The 20,456-nt window shown below is 40.3% G+C and overlaps 1 protein-coding gene across 7 annotated transcripts in view; it reads right to left on the reverse strand.

Annotated features, from left to right (window-relative positions):
* Positions 1 to 20,456, reverse strand: part of SPATS2L (spermatogenesis associated serine rich 2 like) — a 160,635-nt gene that overhangs the window by 66,565 nt on the left and 73,614 nt on the right. For all 7 annotated transcript variants that reach the window (XM_073218564.1, XM_073218563.1, XM_073218558.1 and 4 more), the window contains one exon: positions 18,746 to 18,806. In XM_073218564.1, coding sequence (XP_073074665.1) covers positions 18,746 to 18,784 — 39 coding nt within the window. In that variant the 5' untranslated portion in view covers positions 18,785 to 18,806. The remainder of the gene's footprint in view (positions 1 to 18,745; positions 18,807 to 20,456) is intronic.

The raw sequence follows: 20,456 nt of genomic DNA on the forward strand, positions 1-20,456 counted from the left end.
TCATTTGATGGTTCTTAGGTTTTCTAGTCTCCATTTTAAAAAATATTAACTTCTTCAAATCTAAGTTCTTTCTCAGTTTTCCTCTCTTCCCTCTTTAAAAATCCATTCAGTGAATATTTCTTCAATGCCTATTGCAAGTACCTCTATCTCATCATTTAATTACCATTTTTTTGGAGAGAGAACATTTAAGATCTACTCTCAACAACATTCAAGTATATAATACAGTATTATTAGTTACAATCACCATGCTGAACCTTAGATCTCCAGAACTGGTTAATCTTACAACCGGATATTTGTGCTCTTTGACCAATATCTTCCCATTTCTCTCCTCTTTTAAGAGAAGTCAAGATGGGGAGAAAACAGGAACAAAAACACCTGCATCCATCCCAGGAAAGTCACTAACAGTGTGTGTCCAACAATAAATACAACTGGCCTAGTAGTTGCTAGTGCACTGGAGTTACGTGTACACATTGCACGTTACCCTTCTAATGTAGTTCTTTTGAATAAAACTCTAGCATTTCAAGCTACTGTAGTTGGTTAGTATAATACAAAATTTCTTAAAAATTACCATCATTATTACCACATCAGCCATGCCCTTCTAAATAATACAATGCTTACTTATTAATTACACTAATCACATTATAGTTACATTAGACCACAGTTTCCAATCCACCTACACAGTTGTGTGATCAGTAAAGACCCAGAATTATGGAATAAACATAGAATAACTGTTCTCCTTGCTTCCAATCTCTCCTCTTCAAAACATAATATAAATCACGACTTACAGAGAACTTTCTCTTTAGATGTTTATACTACTTTTGCCTATCGCTCTTTAAAAGAAAAAAATAGACAACCATGGTGTGGGTAAAATTGTTATATTTCCAGAATATCTCACCTGGCTTTAGTACATCTGTGTATCAATAGGTGTTCAGTGGTGGAAAGAAGTATTGCTTTAGTTCATTTGCATCTTTCCTCAGGGATGGAGAAGTTCATCTCCATATCAATGGGTAATTACCTGGGCAACAGAGTGCTTATCTGTACCTGAGAGGTGAGGGGGAGGGCTGGTGTGGTTGCTGCTTGAGCAGAGAAGACGGCCTGTGACTGCAGTTTTCGGAGCAATAAATGGATTTTGAACTTTATTTCTCCCTTTTGACTGATTTCGGTTTTTAGAGGTATTTTGCCCCGGGATTTTCATTACATATGGTCAGATAAAGAAAACATTTATCCTTGTGATTTTACATATCTTTGCTCTGAAGATACCTTGAAAATTGTCAGTAACAGCTCTAATCTAAAATCAACTATGAATATTGCATATAATTCCCAAAGGAGGATAATTAAGACAGGAATATCAAGTTTCAAAGAAATGAGAAAAAAAAAGGGAAAAAAATTCTGTCTATTCTTAGATACTCCATAGTAATGTTGAATTCTAGCGAATTTCTGGGCCAAGCTCTGTTTCTGCTTTAATCACAGAGCTTGGCAAATGTGAAGAGAGAATATTGTTTCTCCACCTTCTTATTTATAAATTCACTACATTTATTTTCTAATGAAAATGTCTCTGAGAAAGATGGAGAAATCCTGTGCACTCAGATGTATGCATAAAAAATACAGGTACCTCACAGAGTCTCTATGCATGATGTAGCAGAGAGATAAGGGGGTCTAAGCATTTAAATCTAAAAAAGACCTCTTTCTGAAGTAGCCTTAAATATATGAGCGGATGACAAAGATGGTGTTCTACTGAGGCTGTGTTGAAAGGCTGCCTTTGCATTTGGAAATGAATCTCTTGTAGGAATGGATCAATCAATGCGTGACTAATGATGGTTTGCATACGGTGCACTCATAAAATTCGCGCCTGCGGAGCTGGTCTGCAGAGGCTGGTATGGCACTGCTTCAGCGCACAGCCCGTACTTGGCTGAGCCTGCTGCCGCAGCGTCACACCGAAGCCCCTGCTGGAAGCGGCACTTGAACTGCATCCCTCAGGGGCTCTCCTGCCAGAAACAGAGTGGCACAGGAGGGGTGGACCAGGCGGCAGCGCAGGCTGTTGGGTGACCATCGGAACTGCTAGTTAGCGGTTCATTTAGCAGCTGTTTTACCTTTCCTAAATCACATTCCCCTGTTTGCTTCTACTAATTTCAATCTGGTTTGGCAAATGCAATTTACTATTGAGAAATCTGCCTCTTGCGCTGCATAAGTTATTTGGATTTTACCTTCAGCGTTGTCAGCTCCCCTTCCCTCCTCTCTCGGGGCTTTCTGTCTGGCGGGCAGACTTTGCCCCATTCTGCCGCAGGCCCGCCCTCTGGCAGTTCGCCCGCCACTCCGCGGCGAGGCAGCGTGGCTTTCACAGACGCTGTTTGATTTCAGTTTCCCACATTAACCTACCTCCCCGGACCTGAGCTGTCTGTTTAAGAGCTGTTAGCAGATTTCCTCTTCACACTGTACATTTTTTGAGACCGTCTGTGATGACTCCTTAGAAATTCTTCTTGCCTTACTGATGAGTCACTTAGACTGCCTTGGTTTCAAAAATGGTTCTGATCAAAGTTTTCAATCCACCTACACAGCTGCGTGATCCCTGAAGACCCAGTATTATCAAATAAACATAAAATAACTGCTCTCTCTGCTTATGATCTCTCGCCTGCAAATTCATTCTGAGGCTGCTGTCCAGACTGCTTTTCCTAAAGTATAACCATGACCATTTTACCCCTTACTTAAGAATAAAGTTAAGTCACTACACGCTAGTATTCAAGGCCAGCAGCAACTGGGCTCCAACCTGCTTTTCCAAGTGCCCCTCTTGCTCTGCCCTTTACGGCCAAGCAAAGGTTGGCTCCCTACTCGTACCTCTGTGTGAGCTTTGCCCTGGCCCCGAGATGTGTCTGCTTGTCCAAATCCTATATTCCAGCTGAAATGCCACATGTTCCATGAGTCCTTCTCAACCATCCCTCCTTCCTTTCAATTCCCACAGCCCTTATCGGTAGGTGTCTTTTAACCCTTAGCACCTTCTACTTTATATCCTGAGTATTTGTGTTCATGCTGTGTCTACTCGATGGTAAGCGACACCAGGGCCGAATCCTCCTCTTAATTTTGCCCAAGTGAGTAATAATATGCATAGAGTAGGTATTTAATAACTACTGAATGAGAGAAAGCCAGTTTGTAGCTGTAACAGGTTGCTGTTGGGAATCAAAGGAATAGTCCGCCAGTGCGTTTGGGCCATCCCACCATTCCATCCACAGTAACAGGGGGTTGAGTCTCAGTTGATTGTGATGTGCCCTAAACATTATGCAGGTAGGGAGAATATATGTATGTTCTTTCAATTTCAAGAACAGAGATCCAGAGAGAATATTTATGAAACATGATAATTTTACTGTCTTTATAATAAAGTATGTATAGCATTTTGTGGAGTTTTAAAAATATGATCTAGTATAGTAAGTGTCTGTCCTTCCAAAGGTCAGTCCAGCAGATACTGGTTGAGCACCTACTAAGTGACAGGCCCTGGGGCCATGAAGGGGAAGCAGATACAGTTCCTACCCTAAGAGGGGCAGTGTAGCAGTGGAACGGGAAGTGTCAGAGCCTGCGAGTGAGTAAGAGTGCTATGCTGTCTTCACCAGTGAGGGACTATGCTACTCTGAGAAAGGAGCACTAGGTTTGTCTGAGGAGGGAGGATACTTACTATAGAGGAGACAGCCAAATGTCACGGAAGGAGCTTTGGAATTAAACAGACAGACCAATGCTCTAATCTTGGCTCTGCTACATGCTAGTTCTATGACCTTGAATGAACTGCTTAAATTGTTGAGACTTAGTTCTGTAGCTGCAAAATGAGAATTAACCTGCCAGAGTCTCAGTAAAAATAGAAAAAGATGATGCATGTACAGTGTCTGATACAGAATTTGGCATAAGTCAGTTGCTCAATAAATTCTAAAGACAATAAGGTTGGGGCATTTATACTGGGCCACGAAGGAGAAGGGTCTCTGGGTGTAAAGGCATGTCTTTGAAACTGAAAGAACATGTGGCTAGAGTGTTGGTCAGGACGTACTTGGGGGAGATTGCCCTGTAGGCCTCCCTCCTTAAGGCCCTTCCTCCACAGCCTCTCTGCAGGTCAGTGGATCCAAGATTCTCTCAGTCCCTCCCTCCTGCACGCTAATGGGCGCCATAAGGAAGCCCATCTCCTGAGCGGCTAGTAGCATGTGCTCATTTCCCCCCTCATCCTTTCATTGAGTTACTCACTGACTGCCTTCTATGATGAGGCACTGCACTAGGGGCTGGATGTGGCAGTAACAAAACATTTATGGTCACTACCAAACCTAGAGAGGAAAGCAGATATAAATATCTAAATTAAAAAAATATATAATTGCCATTCATGCTAAATTAATGATATGAAGGAAGCAATCAGAATATAGCGACAGTGATTGCAGTGGCCAGGAAGTGGCTTGGCTGAAAAGACAAAGTGGGCCACTCAGATTCTCTGTCTTGGGAGTCAGGACTACTCAACAGAAAGGGAGAGAACAGAGTGGAGCTGAAAAGGGGTCGATTAGGACCCCTCACTTCCTGCCTTTCTAGCATCTTTAACTCTTCTGAAGTTCCATGACTTTTATACCAGACCCTTCTAATAACCTTTCGTACTTGCATTAATTTGGGTTTAATTTTCTAGAGCAAGTAGTGAGTGCTTAGAGGCAACATTAGTAGTTAGGGCTGAAAATCAAAACAATAAAGCTAAATGATTAACCTAACTGGCAAAGGGATGAAGTGGACGATTTTAAAGATAAATCCAGTTAGAATGTGAATGACAGATCGGAGAGGACAGACCTAAGAGCCTTGTTCACGCACCTCTTCTAGCATTCATGTTGCTGTAATTATTTACTTCTGTGACTACTTGCCCCACTGGGATATGAGCTCTTGAGGGACTGGGACCATATCTTTATATCCACAGACTCTAGAACAGTGAGTGGCATTCAGTAGATGATTCACAAATGTTTGTTGACAGATGAAAGACTAAATGAACAAAAGGAAGTAGGGAGCCTGGTGAGATGGGCACTGCAATATTCCAGTTTTACTTATTAATTTTTTTGAGTGCATCTCTGAAATTCAGCACAAAGCATCACGGTATTAGAAAATATTTGAGCCCAAGGTGTATGGAGTGCCTCCTAGGTCTCAGACACTGAATATGGCTGGTCCTAGCTTTGAGGAGCTTGGGTATTGCTGAGCTACAGTAAGGACAGCAATCAAACAGCCAGCAAGCTCCTTTTCACACCAGAGAGAAACCAGAGTTATTTATGGGTTTGCCATTCCTGCAACTTTGAAAAGAATTTTATAATCGGCTTTGGTCACATTTTTCAAATTCTGAGCCTTTCAGAGATGCCTTAAAAACAGCTCATCAGTGTATGTTTTGCTTTACTTGCTGAACTACTAGTATTCTTATCTACACATTAATGAAGGCAGTTCTATGAATCTTTGTGGGGAGGGAAACACTTTGCAGACTAATACTTGTGCATCATGAATAATTCTGTAATTTAATTGCCTTTTCTAACACCTACTTTTTTTTTTTTTTGAGAGGGCATCTCTCATATTTATTGATCAAATGGTTGTTAACAACAATAAAATTCTGTATAGGGGACTCAATGCACAATCATTAATCAACCCCAAGCCTAGTTCTCAACAGTCTCCAATCTTCTGAAGCATAACGAACAAGTTCTTACATGGTAACACCTACTTTTTTTTGCCAGCAAAAGAAATATGCATGAGGTGTTGTCATGTTCCTCTTGGCTGACTTTTTGGGAATTAGCACCAAGGGTACAAATAAAAATCAACTTTTTCGGGGGCAGGAAACCAGGATTAGAAGGAATAATGAAGATCTGAAGGTGGAGAAAAAATGTAGTCTTTATAGAGTCATGGGAAATTTAAAGTAGAGAGGATCTTAGTGATGGTCTGGTCATGGCTTCTCAAACTTTACAGAGCACATTCAAGTCCCCTAGGGATCTGATCAGGGGGCAGATTCTGAATTAGATGCCCAGGGCGGAGCCTGACATCCTGCACTTCTGACAAGCTCCCTGATGATGCACATGCTGTTTGTCCGAGGATGTAGTAGGCAGAATAATGGCCGCCAAAGACATATGCCCTAATCCCCCAGAACCTGAGAACAGGTTAGGTTAGTAAATTAAGGTTGCAGGTAGAATTAAGGTCATTAATCAGATGACCATGAGATGGGGAGATTATCCTGGGTCCTTGTACTTGGAAGCAGGAAGAAGAGAGTCAGTGTCAGAGTGATGTGATGTGAGAAAGACTTGACCAGCCATGGCTGGGTTTGAAGGTGAAAGGGGGCCATGAGTCAAGGAATGCATAAACCTTCTAGAAGCTGGAAAAGGAAAGAAAACCAATTCTCCCCAGAAAGGAGCGCAGCCCTGGTGACACCTTGTTTTAGCCCAGTGAGAACCATTTGGACTTCTGATCTCCAGAAGTGGAAGTTAATAAATTTGTGTTATTTGAAGCCCTAGGTCTGTGGTGATTTATTACAGCAAAGGGAAACTAGTACAATGGGCCAGATCTACTCCTTTTCTCCTCCTTAGATGGAGATGTCTTTGCCTTTCTCACCAACTATCCTCTTTTGAAATGGTATCTTCTGAAGCTCTGCCCTCCACCCACACATACATTTTGAGGGAATTCTAACTATACACTCAAGCCAAATATTGTGAGGGAAACTGAGATTAATCTGACACAATCTTTGCTCCCAAGAAGCTAAAAAAATAGCAAGAAAAGAAAGCAAAGTCATAAGGAACAACTAACTCGAGAGTTATTCTGACAACAAAATTCTGACTCACATCTTTATTCTTTCTTCCACTACCCAGGATGGGTTCCCTTTGCCCCGCACCTGGGCTCTGGATAGAGCCTTCTAATTGAATTCTCTGGCTTGGTTTCTCCTGTCTCCAATCCATCTTAGGGCAATCACTGCACAATTAATCTTCACAAAGAGCATGAGCATGTTCAATGGCTGAGGGAACGAGCTGACAATGAGAAAGAATTTGGAGAGAGGAAAGACAGGAGATAAAGCATGACACAGAGCCCCCAAGGAAATGAAAGAAAACAGCATCAAAATGGAATCTCTCCTCCTTTTCAAAGCTTGCTTTTCCACAGTCCCCTGCTCTGATCCAACCACCTCTGGAACAATGTGCTTCACTTATGAGGACCACATGTCATTCAGATACGCTTGGAGGAGACTGACCAGAGTGGTTAAGAGCTTGGGAAGCACAGCTTGTGAAAACTGCTGAAGAGCACAGGTTACATAGGTGGGTGGATCAGAGCAGGGGATGGTGGAAAAGCAAGCTTTGGAAAGGAGGGGAGAGGCTTCTCTCCCATTCTCAGAATTCTGAGAAAAGCAGAAAGGAGGGAGAGGAAGAATGAAGATATAGTAAAAAGTTGAGATTGTGAAGAGGAAAATGTAAGGGATCTTTTTCTTCTGGGGAAAGTTTAGAGTTGCCTTACAGGAACATGGTAAGAAATGGCCTAGATGAATGAAAGATCGCTGAGCAAGACTGAAGGCCCATGAATGCTGGATAGCACAGATTCGTCACGGAACCAACTGGCATGACTTTCCCTAGCAATTCTCAGGGAGCTAGCAGGAGCAGAGAAAAGGAATGATCCAGGGTTGCAAACCACAGGCAACATAGTGCTAGACCCCAGGGCTCAGGGTACAGGGGTGAGAATCACTAAGGTAGGCGATTAAGGCATCTGTGGCCTGTGAGGAGGATGATAGATTGAAGGACTAGGGAGAGGCCGAGGGATGAGAGAAGCAGTTGAGAACAGAGCAGATGTTACAGAGAGCAAGAGGACGAGAAAGCTGATGATAAGATGCGATCTGTCAGAGAGCCGGAGAGATGCTGATACTGCCAGTCCTTGGTCCTAGTTCTGCCTTCTGGTGTGAGTACAATCCTTTTCCCAAAGACCAGCTCTTCACTTTGTTCAAGGAACTGAAGTGTTTCCCAGAGTTCCATCTTTTATGGTGTGAATTTGTGCTCTCCAGGACCTTTCTGCAAGCCGTGTTTCCCAAGCTTTTACCACCCTGGTCAGTCTTCTCTCAGTGCACCTGACTGAAATGAAGCACTTTGTTCCAGAAGTGGTTGGATCAGATCAGATGACTGTGGGGCCTGCACCTGTTTTGGTTGGGCCCATTTATTCATTAAAGGACTCTAATATCACATTAGCTCTTTTAGGAGCCACATCAATTACTGGCTCACACAGAGCTTACTTTGCTACTAACACACCCTGGATTGTTGCTGTGACAAGTGTCTCCTGTCCTGTACTCGTGCAACAACTAAAGTACAAGGGTAGGATTTTGCATTCAACTTTGTTAAATTTCATTCTGATACTCTGACCCATTGCTCCAACCATCTGTTACCTATTATTAGTTCTTACCTATTTTTAGCTATTATCTATTTTGCTACCCAGAACAGGAAATGCATTACCATCCCTTCCAGTTTTATATCATTTCAAAAATAGTTGACATCTTCTATACACTATCCAAATTGAGTTTTGGATGAGCCAAAGCCAAGTGCAGAGACCAGAGTATTACCAGAAGAACTTTCCTCAGAGTCTGTACTTATCACTTAATCTGTGTTCATTTTTTCTTTCATTCATTCATTCTTTCATTCACAGTGTAGACACTCTGCTATCAGCTGCACTGTCGTGACAGGTATGTTACCCGACCAGGTTTGGAATTTATAGTCTAGGAACATAGATGTTTAAGGAATGTTACAGAAGGGAAAGTATAGATGCTTTTATCTAATGCCATCCTAATCTAGAGTCAGGAAAGCCTCCTCTGAGAACTGAAGTTCATTTAAATTGAGGATGAAGGATCATTAGGACCAAGACAGGGGAGAGGAAGGGAAAAAGGGATGGAGTATTCCAGGGAAGGTATACAAGATTTATTCACTGTCAGGACAGAGTGACTAGAAGCATGTTCAAAGAAATGAAGCTCCAGGATTGTTGGAGCATTAAATGTTAAAAGGAAGGGAATTTCAGATGAAGCTGGATCAGAAAGGCATGGGGCAAAAGAGCAGAGCCTTGCAAGCCATTGTATAATTTTGAGCCTTATTCTAAGGGCAAGCCATTGATGGGTTTTACCAGAGGAGAAGGGTGATATTTGTGTATATAAGAAGGTCAATGTTGTTTCTATGTGGATAAGCTGGAGGAGATCAATGGATGCTAGTTAGGATTCAATGCAGTATCCAGGGGAGAGAAAAGAGACCAAGACGGAGCAGTATAGAGAATGACTCACAAATTACTTGGAAACAACTGATTTGTGTTTAGCTAGATGTAAGGCATGAAGAAGCTGAAGGAATCTGGATGACACCCAGGTTTCTGGCTTTAGCGTTTATGTGGATTTAGGTATCATTTCCTGAGAAAAGAGTGGTGGAGATGGTCACTATGCTTGAGAGGTCAGGTATGTACCCCTGTTCTGATATCTAGAAAGCAGATGAATCTGCGAATCTGCAGCTCAAAGGAAGAACTGAACCAGAAACAGATTTGGGCATCATCAGCAACAAGGTGTGGTTATCAGCTTTGGCTGAAACTGGAATCTCCTGGTGAATTTTAAAAACATATCTATACCTAGGTCTCACTTTGAACGATTATATCTGGGCCTGGCCACTGTATTCTTTTTCCCCCCAGAGATTCTAACATCCATCTAGAACTGGGGTCCCTGAATAAGAGATATAAGGGAAGTCAAAGGTAGGTAAGGGACAGTGTGAAAGGAAATTAAAAGAAAGTGGCAAACAACAGACTTCTTTTTAGGTATTACTGCTTACTTACTAAGTAATCTACCTGAGTGCACTATCTACTCATGCAGACCTCTCCATTATCTAGGCAACATTGTAATTGGAAAAATATGAATTCTGGTTTAGAACAGTTTTACTTTCTGAGAGGGCATTCCAGTTATCAACTGCTGCATAATAAGTCACCCAAAACGTTTTGGCTTTAAACAACAATCACTCTGTCATTTTCCAGTGTTTCTGTGGATCAGGAGTTTATCTGAGTGGGTCTCTCCCGGGGTATCTCAGGCAGACAGGAGCAGCTGGTGGGGTAGGGGAGAGGGATCCTGGTGCGGCTGGGGTCTGGCTGGGCAGGCCTAGCTAGGCATCTCTGCCTCTTCATGTATTCTTGGGCCCTCTTGTGTCTCTCCTTATGGGCTAGTCTGGGTTTCCTCGTGACATGGTGGCGCAATGTTGTGCAGTTTGTCTCTAGAACCTAATCATTTTGCATAACTGACCCTTTACACCCACTGAACAGCAACTCCCCATTTCCTTCCATCAGCCCTGGCAACCACTGTTACTATTGGCTGCACAATATTGCACCTACAGCAAATGATTCTGTACTGTACAGTCAAAGAGGTTGATCTCTATTAAATATTCTTACCACAATAAAAGAAAAAACCCATTAACTTTAAGTTATATAATTGATCCCCAATCACCATTTCAATATATGTTTATTGATAATTATCTTCAAGGATTGACAGCAGAGTTCTGAGGGTCTGTAGACAGGGTGGCCTCAGAAATGCAGTGCCAGAGAATCACAAATGGACCTCAGAGCTGGCTGAATCACATTCCCTTGTTCTACAAGGAACTGAGGACAGAGAGGTTCCGCACTACGTTCAAGCTGAAGGAGCAAATTTGTAACTGGATGAAGGCTGCCGCTTGGCTCTCTGGTCTCTGGTGGAGTCCCTTATTTTGGTTTTGTAAGGCACTTACAAGGTGGAAAAGACCATGGGTTCACCTGGTGTTAGAGCTGGAAGGATTTTAGAGACCCTGCATATGAATTCCCTCAGCAGGCAGATAAGGAAACTGAAGTCCACAGCGGTTACACGACGCACCAAAAGACACACAGTTTTTCAGCAGAACTACCACATCTCTTTATTTCCTTAAATGTCATTAGAAAGAGAGTATACTTTTAATAGAAAATAAGACTCTTAAATCATTGTTTGCCCTAGAAGTTGAGGAGACTCCCTATACTAGTAGCAGTCAGGCTCAGCCTGCTAAGGGAAGGGAAATTCTAGGGTTTGCATATGAATTACTAACTGACAGTGGTTCTCAAACTTCTCATTAATTCTTCTCAATAAACATATAAATGTCACACTTTCTTTTATATGATTCTATTCCAAAATAGGTATTTTAATTCCCTTCTTAAATTTAAAAAATGATTCCACTCTCAAATGTTGTGGTGGCTGTGGAAATCTCCTGCTGCAGGAAGCAGAGCTGACTGACAGCCCAGCTACCATCCCGTCGGGCCTATCAGTGCATTGGCACCCAAGTCACACTCCTCTCAGGATGCTCCCAGTCGGTGCTTGAGGTACGGGGTGCTGGTGAAGGGTCATTTCTGAGGGATGCGGGAGTCATCCAGTGGGCAGCTTTAGCTCAAGGAGTCCCCATCAGCTTGTGAGAACTTTCTTGGAATTTCCCTGCAAGTTCAGTCTCTTTCTGCCCAATTTTCCTTTCTTCCCCCTCTTTTTTCATAGAAGCCAGGCCTGCAAGGAAGTCATAAGACTCTCCCTGCCTGCTCCTGTTCCCTCTCCTTTCTCTTGTACAAGCCCTCCCCCTCCCCTGCTGCTCTCCCTCACAGGCCCCCAGAAATCTCTTGCTCACCTAATCCCATCTTGGCATCTGCTTCACAGAGGACTCAAACGAACACAAATATGCTTTTTCTAATTACTCTTGTCTTTCCCCACTGACATGCTAATGCTCACCCCAAACAGGGTCTACTTCTTCCTCCCTTATTCCCAATAGCTAAGAACCACTGTTAAAGAACCTTTGCTCAATTGTTCAACTAAATATTGATTAACAAATATTTTGGGGGCATAAAGTTTATGATATTACTATTATAGAGGTATTGAATACACAAATATATTAAAACTCCACTTGTGTTATAAGGAGCTTACAATCAAGCAGTGGAAAATGACTTATAGTGAAAAAAGTGGTTTTAACAATAATAATATAAACAGCATACTTTTAAATCCTGAATCTATCTATCTATCTATCTATCTATCTATCTATCTATCTATCTATTTATATATCTATCTATCATCTATCTAGCTATCTTGTCTACCTGGACAGATTTTTTTTTTTTTAGTGCTCAAGGTCAGAAGAGAAGAAAACACTGCAGCCTTATTATTTTTTTAATATGTAAAAATGGGATGATTTAATATGAAGGATCATTGTGCGAAAGAACTAGAATATTGGTAAAGTACCCATATAACCAAGGGATTGTCAACAGAGGCAACATTTTTCTGCTGTCAAGAGATTTTAATTTTTGACGTGCTCTGTGTTCTCTAGCATCAGCCTCCTATGTTATATATACCTGTCAACCACATGCTGAAGGGGCTCTGATGAAAGGCTGAAAGGAAAGAGGGCAGGAGAAACAGAACAGAAACACTGTGAATTCCAATCATGTAGTTTGGAAAAAGCAATGTGATGCTAATCCTACAACAGTAAATTTCTTCTTATCCCCTGAAACCAATGCTGACATTTCCATTTATTCATTCAGTTTCTTTAGACTCCTTGCCAAACTTCTTCTAGTTGCCAAGCAACAATAACAGCAGTTCTGTACATAAGCATCAGGCAGTAACTATTGTCAATGTTTCTCCTTTCTTTGAAATGGAAATTTATTGACCCTTTCCTATAAGAAAATGATGACAAGACCTGTCTGTGGTGAACCCTCAAAGCTGTGTGTGTAGTTTGTGTTGTTTTTGCTGTTTGAATCCAAGGATTGGACTAAATTGACTTAAGCACTCCTACAAAATTATGAAATTAAGATTTTCCCAAAGCTTGCAAGGCCTGGTCTTTAAAAACAATGGCATATCATTAAAACTTGTCCCACATTTCATGCAATGAGTTCTCAATTAACTGGAGTTAAAGATTCACTGATCCTGCAAAAAACTCTTTAATCAAATGCTTGAGTTTTTTTGACCATACTCCACATAACAGACTTGAACTATATTTTGGTACTTTGTAAAACATAGATCAAGAAAGTTACAGGAAAAATAATAATAAAACATCTGTCCACTTGTTGAAGACAGACTCTAGGACAAAGAGTCTCTTTTGGTCATCTACAGAAATGTTGAGATGACCCCTCTTCTCTTCCCACAGTGGACAAGAGGCTCTTCTCCCCTTTCATATCCCTCTTCCTTCATTTTAATCACTCTGTATGATTACTGTTTACAGTCCAATTTACCTGTATAATTTTAACAGCTCTAAAAGCTATTCACAATAAGTGGCATAGCTCAGCAAGGATATTATAGACTAAGCTGTTCTCCATTTCCATATCATCATATTTTCTAGTCTTATGTTTTGTGAGGCCTAGCAATAGCTATAAAAATGTGAAAAAGTCAAGTCCAGTTTTATGTCTTTTTCTCATTTGGGCTTTTTATTTTGTTTTCTTTTTCAGTTCTATGTAAATTTTTATTTTGAGTTCCAAACAAAACTGTTAACTAGAGCTCCTTCCTTTTCTATTTTTTAAATTGCAAAATGAACAGATGAGCTCTCCCAGTTCCTTTATAGTTTACACAATTAGGAACTCATAAAGCTCTACATTTTAAATTGTATTTTATGTCTTTGTCGGGTATGTATTATTACCATGTCCAGTTTACAGGTTAGGAAATGGAGGCCCAGACAAGTTAAGTGACTTGCTGCAGGTTATTCAACTAGTAACAGTGGGGCTAGTGATCTCTGCCTCTGTCTCTAAACTCCATACTCTTTCTATGACCTGACTTCACTGGAGATCACCTCCCAGGTATCCTCAGGCCCCTAAGGTGGATCACTCTTAGGGGATCACTCTGTTGGAATTAGTTATCTGTCCACCAGCAAACATTATTTTGTAAACCCATTTTACAAACATGGATACCCTTTGCATTTCATTATCAAATTGTATTGCTAAGAAATATTCTTTTCAAATTGACATATAATAATGCATGGAAATATCTGGCTAAGAATTTTATTTTGTCTATGCCCAGTTCTAATAATCCTTTCTTACTGAGTTGAGAATTGTACCTAAATTTTATGAATCAGTTTAACTTGGCACCCTACTGTCTCACGTGACAAATAATATTCACTACTGAGCCCTAGCCTTAATTCATTTATGAGTTGCTACTGTTGAATTCATTTAAAAATATGTCATTTAGAAAAGAGCTATAAAAAGTGAGGATGCCCTAAATATAAGATCCTTAATTAGCCTAAAGGTTTTGTTCTGGTATCTGTTTTCCTTAACAAAGTGAGATATGGGGAGTTTTTTCTTCCTCTGTCCTTGTTGCTGTTGTTTGATGTAGTGGGGTATGACTGGTTACTTACTAAAAGACCTCATTTGTTATGCTGAAACCTACCTAAGAAAACCTATATTTGGTAACTATCTCATAAAGATATTGCTTATCTTAAGAAGTACAGGTAGTCACCTTAGTTTCTGAATTTAGAAGCAATTTAAAACTTGTTTTATTTAATAGCAAAAGGAGCACTTAAAATGGGATGACATTTCCATTAACCTACATTTCAGTTTTCAAGAAGGCTTGAAATTTTGAAAATATTGTGTGGAAAATGTAATCCACTAAAAAACTTCATGACTCAAGCAGCCCTGTCCATTCATTCACTAGCCATTCATTTATCTAATTGTAACTGGGGGTCACCATGTGTCACACCCAAGTACATAAAGATGAGAAAGGCTCAGTGCCTGCTCCCAGAGGGCACACAGTCCCACACGGGGAGAAGACAACCAACAAGCACAGTCCCAGGAAGGGCTAGTGCCAAACACACAGAACCCTGCGGAAGAAAGAACAGAGGAACGCAAATAATGCAGGTGGAGCTGGGGGAGGGAGAAGGGCGGTATCTGAAAGAGTTCCAAAAGGGGAGGTGGGTGAGACTATCAGGTCCCTGAGGAGGACATCCCAGAGGGAGGAAACTGCCTTTGCAAAGGCCTGGAGGCAGAAATATTCCAGGTCAGCCCAGCTGCATTGAAGGGACATGTGGAGAAGTGGCAACAGGTAAGGGTGTGAAAGAAGACAGGGTCAGATCACACAGATGTGTGTCACACAGAGTGTCAATGGTAAATTTCAGCTGTCTTGGATATTAAACCTTCAGTTATTAGGTTTCTCCTTTGGACTAAAAGCTGTCTGAAGACAGAAATGATTTCCTCACCAAAGCATCCACTCCTTTTTAATCCATCTGATGGCATGTGGACACACTAGAGAAAACTGACAGAGTTGTTACATCACAAGGTTTCTCTAAGTATTTAATTTCCCACAGTGCTTGACCAGATATTGTATAAGAACACTGCATAGATCCATTCTCAGATTTCTACAGGCTTATAATTTATAATATAAGGTATAACGGTTGTTATTATTTTTAATTTTCAAAACTAAAATGTCATTGCTATCTGACAGACTGAGAAACAAATTAATCATAAAGAGGCCATAAAAGCTAATAACTAAAGGAAATAAATGTACAAAAATAAATCGGTGTAAAATTATAAGTGATCGGAATTTTCAGTTTATTATGATTTATTTTATTGAGTTGAGAAATCTATTAACCTTTTGGTATAGGAAGATGAGATTTACTAGTTAGAGGAGCTCTACTTTCATTGTCATGCAGATTGATAATATTTACAATTTAACATCACCCTCTTTCAAAATAATGGCAACATTTTGATAAGTTCCTAAAGTGCAATGACAAAAACACCATGTACTGTAATCTTCACATGCATGTGTGACACTGATCAGGGCAAGGGGATGAATGCGGTGCCGAAGCCAGTGCGAGGAGCATTCACGCTGAACGCTGGGGCCTGTGTGCTGACAGATCTGCCTGCTTCCCCTTATTGGTTCAAAGCCACCTCTGTTTTGACTAAGACATTCTACGTACTGAGCCTAAGCTACTGGTCTATCTGCTCGCTATTTTTGCAGGGAATCAACTGCTATGACTGTTTATTATTATTATTATTATTATTATTATTATTATTATTATTATTATTATTATGGTATCATTGATATACATTCTTATGAAGGTTTCACATGAAAAACACTGTGGTTACTACATTCACCATATTATCAACTCCCCCTCATCCCCCATTGAAATCACTGTCCATCAATGTAGTAAGATGTCACAGAGTCACTATTTGTATGATGGTTTTTTTAAAGTGCTTTTCCTCCCCGTAACCCAGCTCTAGGAGCTGCCCAATCCATCCACCAACAGGCTTGGGAAGGGGCCTGTCTTCAGTCAGCAGTGTGGTGCTAGAACCAGCTTCTCAAACTGGGGGACACACAGGCTCATCTGAGTGTATGACTTTGAGCCAGGGAGAATATGAAGCCACGATATAAAAGGGCACATCTTCCTCTAATTGTTTGCTCAATGCTCAACAAGTGAAAACAGTTTTGTATTAAAATAACATGTGGAATATACTATGGAATATAATGGGTATAAGATTTGTATCATTTCTAAAGATAACACATTAAGACTCCAAGGAAATTGTATGTTGGTAGAAGTTTGTTTTAACCACGTCCCTAGGGACCTGGGGTAATAAGTCTGTTCTTTGGTGCCCTGGAGGGTACTTGGGTGGAAAAATCCAGAAAGCAGTAATGTAGTGCAAAGAGCACAGGTTTTAGAACCACACACAGCTGAGTCTGAAACCCTGCTCCTCCAGAGAGTCTGACTTTGACCAAGTCACTTTACTTTAAGCCTCCATGTCCTCTCAAACAGGAATGTTATTTGATATGAAGAACTATAAAATAGCACCAGTAGTTGACAGAGCCAGGGTGAGCTTTTAAAAAAATAATTACACCAAGTCATGCTCCTGCTTAAAACCCTGCAACAGCTATCTTTGCCCTATGAAGAAAGCCCTAAATGGCTCTAAACCTTTCAGGTCACAGACCCCTTTGGTGGTCTGGTGCAGCCCATGGGTCCTTCTCAGAAAAATGTTTTAAATAAAATACATATGATTATAAAGGAAACCAAACACACTGAAATAAAGTTAAAGTATTAATGAAAAATTCATGCTACAGTAATATACATGTTTATCAACATCAAGTAACAAAATACAGCAGCAGTTTCTATAACTACAGTAATTTTGAAGTGTGATGAACAAAGAACATTTTGGGATTTCTGCAAAAAATGCAATTTGATATGAAGATATCTGCGATTCTCAGTTGGGCAAGTCATAGGGACTTTACTACTGCGGGTTGTTTTTTCTCTTTGCCTACATTCATGACTGAAGGAAATGCCAAATTTCATTTAGACGTTAGCGTCAATGATGTTATATGTAGATGTTAGATGAAATGTATATTTTCTCACCCAAGTTTGTGGAATCCTGGGTTCCATTCATGGACTCTGAAGAGGTCCAGGAACAAAGACAAGAGCCAACATTCTACCAACACTGACTCTTGCTGTATTCTCTGATCTCGTCTCCCATTACCATACCTCTGCCTACTCTGGCCACACTGACACTTGCCCTTCAAAGACATTCAACTTAGCCCACCCCAGGCATCTGCTTTTGCATTCTATCTGCAATGCTCTGGCCTTGGATCTTTGCATGGTGTTTCTTTCCCACTGCCTTTAGCTCAGCTCCAATATCACCTCCTCTGAGAGGGATGTCCTGACCAATCCCATCTAATGTAGCCCCCCAAGAGCACCCTGCTGCATTTCCCTCATGATGGTTATCACTCTCTGGAATGATTGTGTTCATTTACATTTTCTCATGTTTACTTTGTTTCCCTGCCCTAAAAATCCAGGGAAGTAGAAACCTCATTTACATGTTCAGGACCATCTCCACAGCGTCTGATATACCTTCACCAAATGAGAGGAAAAATAGAACCCCACAAATGTTACTTCTCTTATCCTCACTCTGTATATTTTAGGTACTACAGGGATACAAAGAGATGAAAGACAAACTCCTGTCCTCCAGCAGTTTTCAGTCTAGAGGAGTGGGAGTTGGCTCTATGGAAGATGGAGAGAGTTCCAGTCTAGGCTCTCCTGCTCTGCTGTATGACCACAGACAAATCTCTTCTAGGGCATCAGTCTCCATGGTGCCAGATGAAGGGGTTGGACAAATTAATCTCCAGGGTCTCATATGGTCTATGGTTTATGATCACAGTGCAAGGCAGCATATGTGGCAAGTGAGGGGCTGTGACCCTAAGTGGAGGAAACTTCACACAAGAGAACAGACTTGGAAGGGCTTTGAAGTGTATTCAGCATCTAGGGATTTTCAGTCATGAACTCTCAGTGTTGAAAGGCTTTAAAGGCTACCCAGCATGACCACTAGGTATGCTTGGGACATATCTATATGAGTCCATTTCTGGAGACCCAACAAAATACCTTAGCTCGCAGACAGAACCCAGCATGGTGGTTAAGGGTATGAACTGTAGAATGACTGTCTGGGTTCAAATTGCGGATGCATCCCTTACTAGCTTTGTGAATTTAGGCAAATTACCAAACTTCTCTACATCTTAGTTCTCTCCTCTGTAAAATGAGAATAACAATAGTACTAACTTCATGGGGTAATGGTTAAAATTAAATGAGAAAATGAATGCAATGTGCTTAGCACATATTCAGTAATTGCTACTTATAATTCTTTCTCTTGAATGGTTTTCTAGTGTGTCAGACTTACTATGTAGCCTCCAAACCATTTGTAATGGTTTACTATGTAAACCTCCAAACCTTCTTCCATGGTAATTGAGTTTTTACTGGTTTGGGACTCCATTATCCAGTTTGGAGTTTCTGCAAGCCAATATATAACTGTATCTTACCTTCTCCTTGACATTCACATGAGTATTGAGTTCAGCCATTTTACCTCTAGTGGAATAAGTCCTGTAGAAGAGAAAAAGATAAACTTAAAATTTTTTAAATTGATTTCTCAAATGTGTTATTTTTATGCTCTCTTCAACAGAGTAGACGATTTCATTCGGCCACAACCATAAATACCATTTTAGAATGTGAAAATACTTTCAAGCTAAGCACTTGTTTTAGATATGTTCTAAAAGCATGTCACAATAACTCTAGAAGACAATGTAAAATCTTTGATTCATACTGTATTGACATGAAAAATGACAAAGACAGACGGGTATGCTCCCAAACTGTGCTTCTTATTATGGACAAGAAAGGTGGTCCAAAATAGTGAGAGGAGGAAAAGGGTACCCTTAACTAATAAGCACTGTCATCAAACTCCTTACTGTCCCAAAGCTTTTATTAGCCTCTAGATAACATAACAAACATTTATTGAGTCTTTCCTGCATGTATGTAACAACCCCGAAGTACTCCAGGAAGAAACAGGAGAAATAGTTCCAGATTTAAACATAAGAAATGCTGTACATAACAGTTTCTAGACTTGCTTTTTCATTTGTCAACATATGAACACGTTTCTGGATCCATACATACATACCTTCACTATATTTTTAATGACCATAAATTCATGACCTCTAGTCTCAAATGAACTCTTAATATTGCCCAAAAGTCTTTTGTTCCCCCAAATTCTTTAGGTTTTCTGCCCTTAGTGTTCAATCTTTTTTGTGCAGTGGCCCATTCTGAGAAGATCTATATTCCTAACAAGCTGCGGTATTATTTTTCTTCTTATCTGATCTAAATATTTCACTGTTATTATGGAAGATAGCTCTCAAGTCTTTAATAGTCTCAATCTCTTTTTGAAATAGAGCATAAATGACTGAAAATGGGCTAACAGATGGGTTCAGAAATTAGCAGTTAGAAGACAGTCCAAGATATGAATATACTACCCATTTGCATGTTTAATGTTTTTTGTCAGTCAAGAACCATGAAAACTCTTACGTTCTTTTTGACTTTTGCTACAAATCTTGTAAAAATTCTCTGATTTCTCCCCACTATTTTCTTTTAAACCTAGGCCTTAGAGAAAACATAATTTCATATCCATTACCTTTTGTTGATTTAGGATGAAAGCTTGACAATATGTAAATGGAACTCAACTACTACTCAAATAAGAATCCATATAGACACATTATTGTATGTTATCAAATATTAGAAACAGCAAGATTTTATTTTTCTAAGTTTCCAAGTAATATTGCCACTGACACATACATTCGGGCATGCTAGCAGGAGAGACCTGTGTAATAAGATACCATATGCTCTGCAAGAAGTGCCCATCCCAATGAATACAGTCCCCATTTCAATAATTTCCAAATGGTAAATTCTATACCCTCTGATTTAGCTTATGGGAGCACGTAAATAATATGAACCGTTACATAATAGGTGAATTTAATTCTCGTTTATTTCTGCTCCTGAGAGTTACTAGTAAAAGACAAGGGGATTATTTTCTGATTATCTATTAAGAGTGGATAAAAATGGTATGTGAGGTGCAAGGACAAATGATTAGGAGTCTTTGTTGGCAAGCCATAGGTAAAAAGTGAAGCCTTTGATCAGTCATCACAATGCCTGCTGGATGGTCTACAGCCATGTTTGAGGGCTGATTTTCTCATTCAAATGGAAGTT

Source organism: Manis javanica, chromosome 12 (genome assembly GCF_040802235.1).
Source record: "Manis javanica isolate MJ-LG chromosome 12, MJ_LKY, whole genome shotgun sequence".
Taxonomy (NCBI): Eukaryota; Metazoa; Chordata; class Mammalia; order Pholidota; family Manidae; genus Manis; species Manis javanica.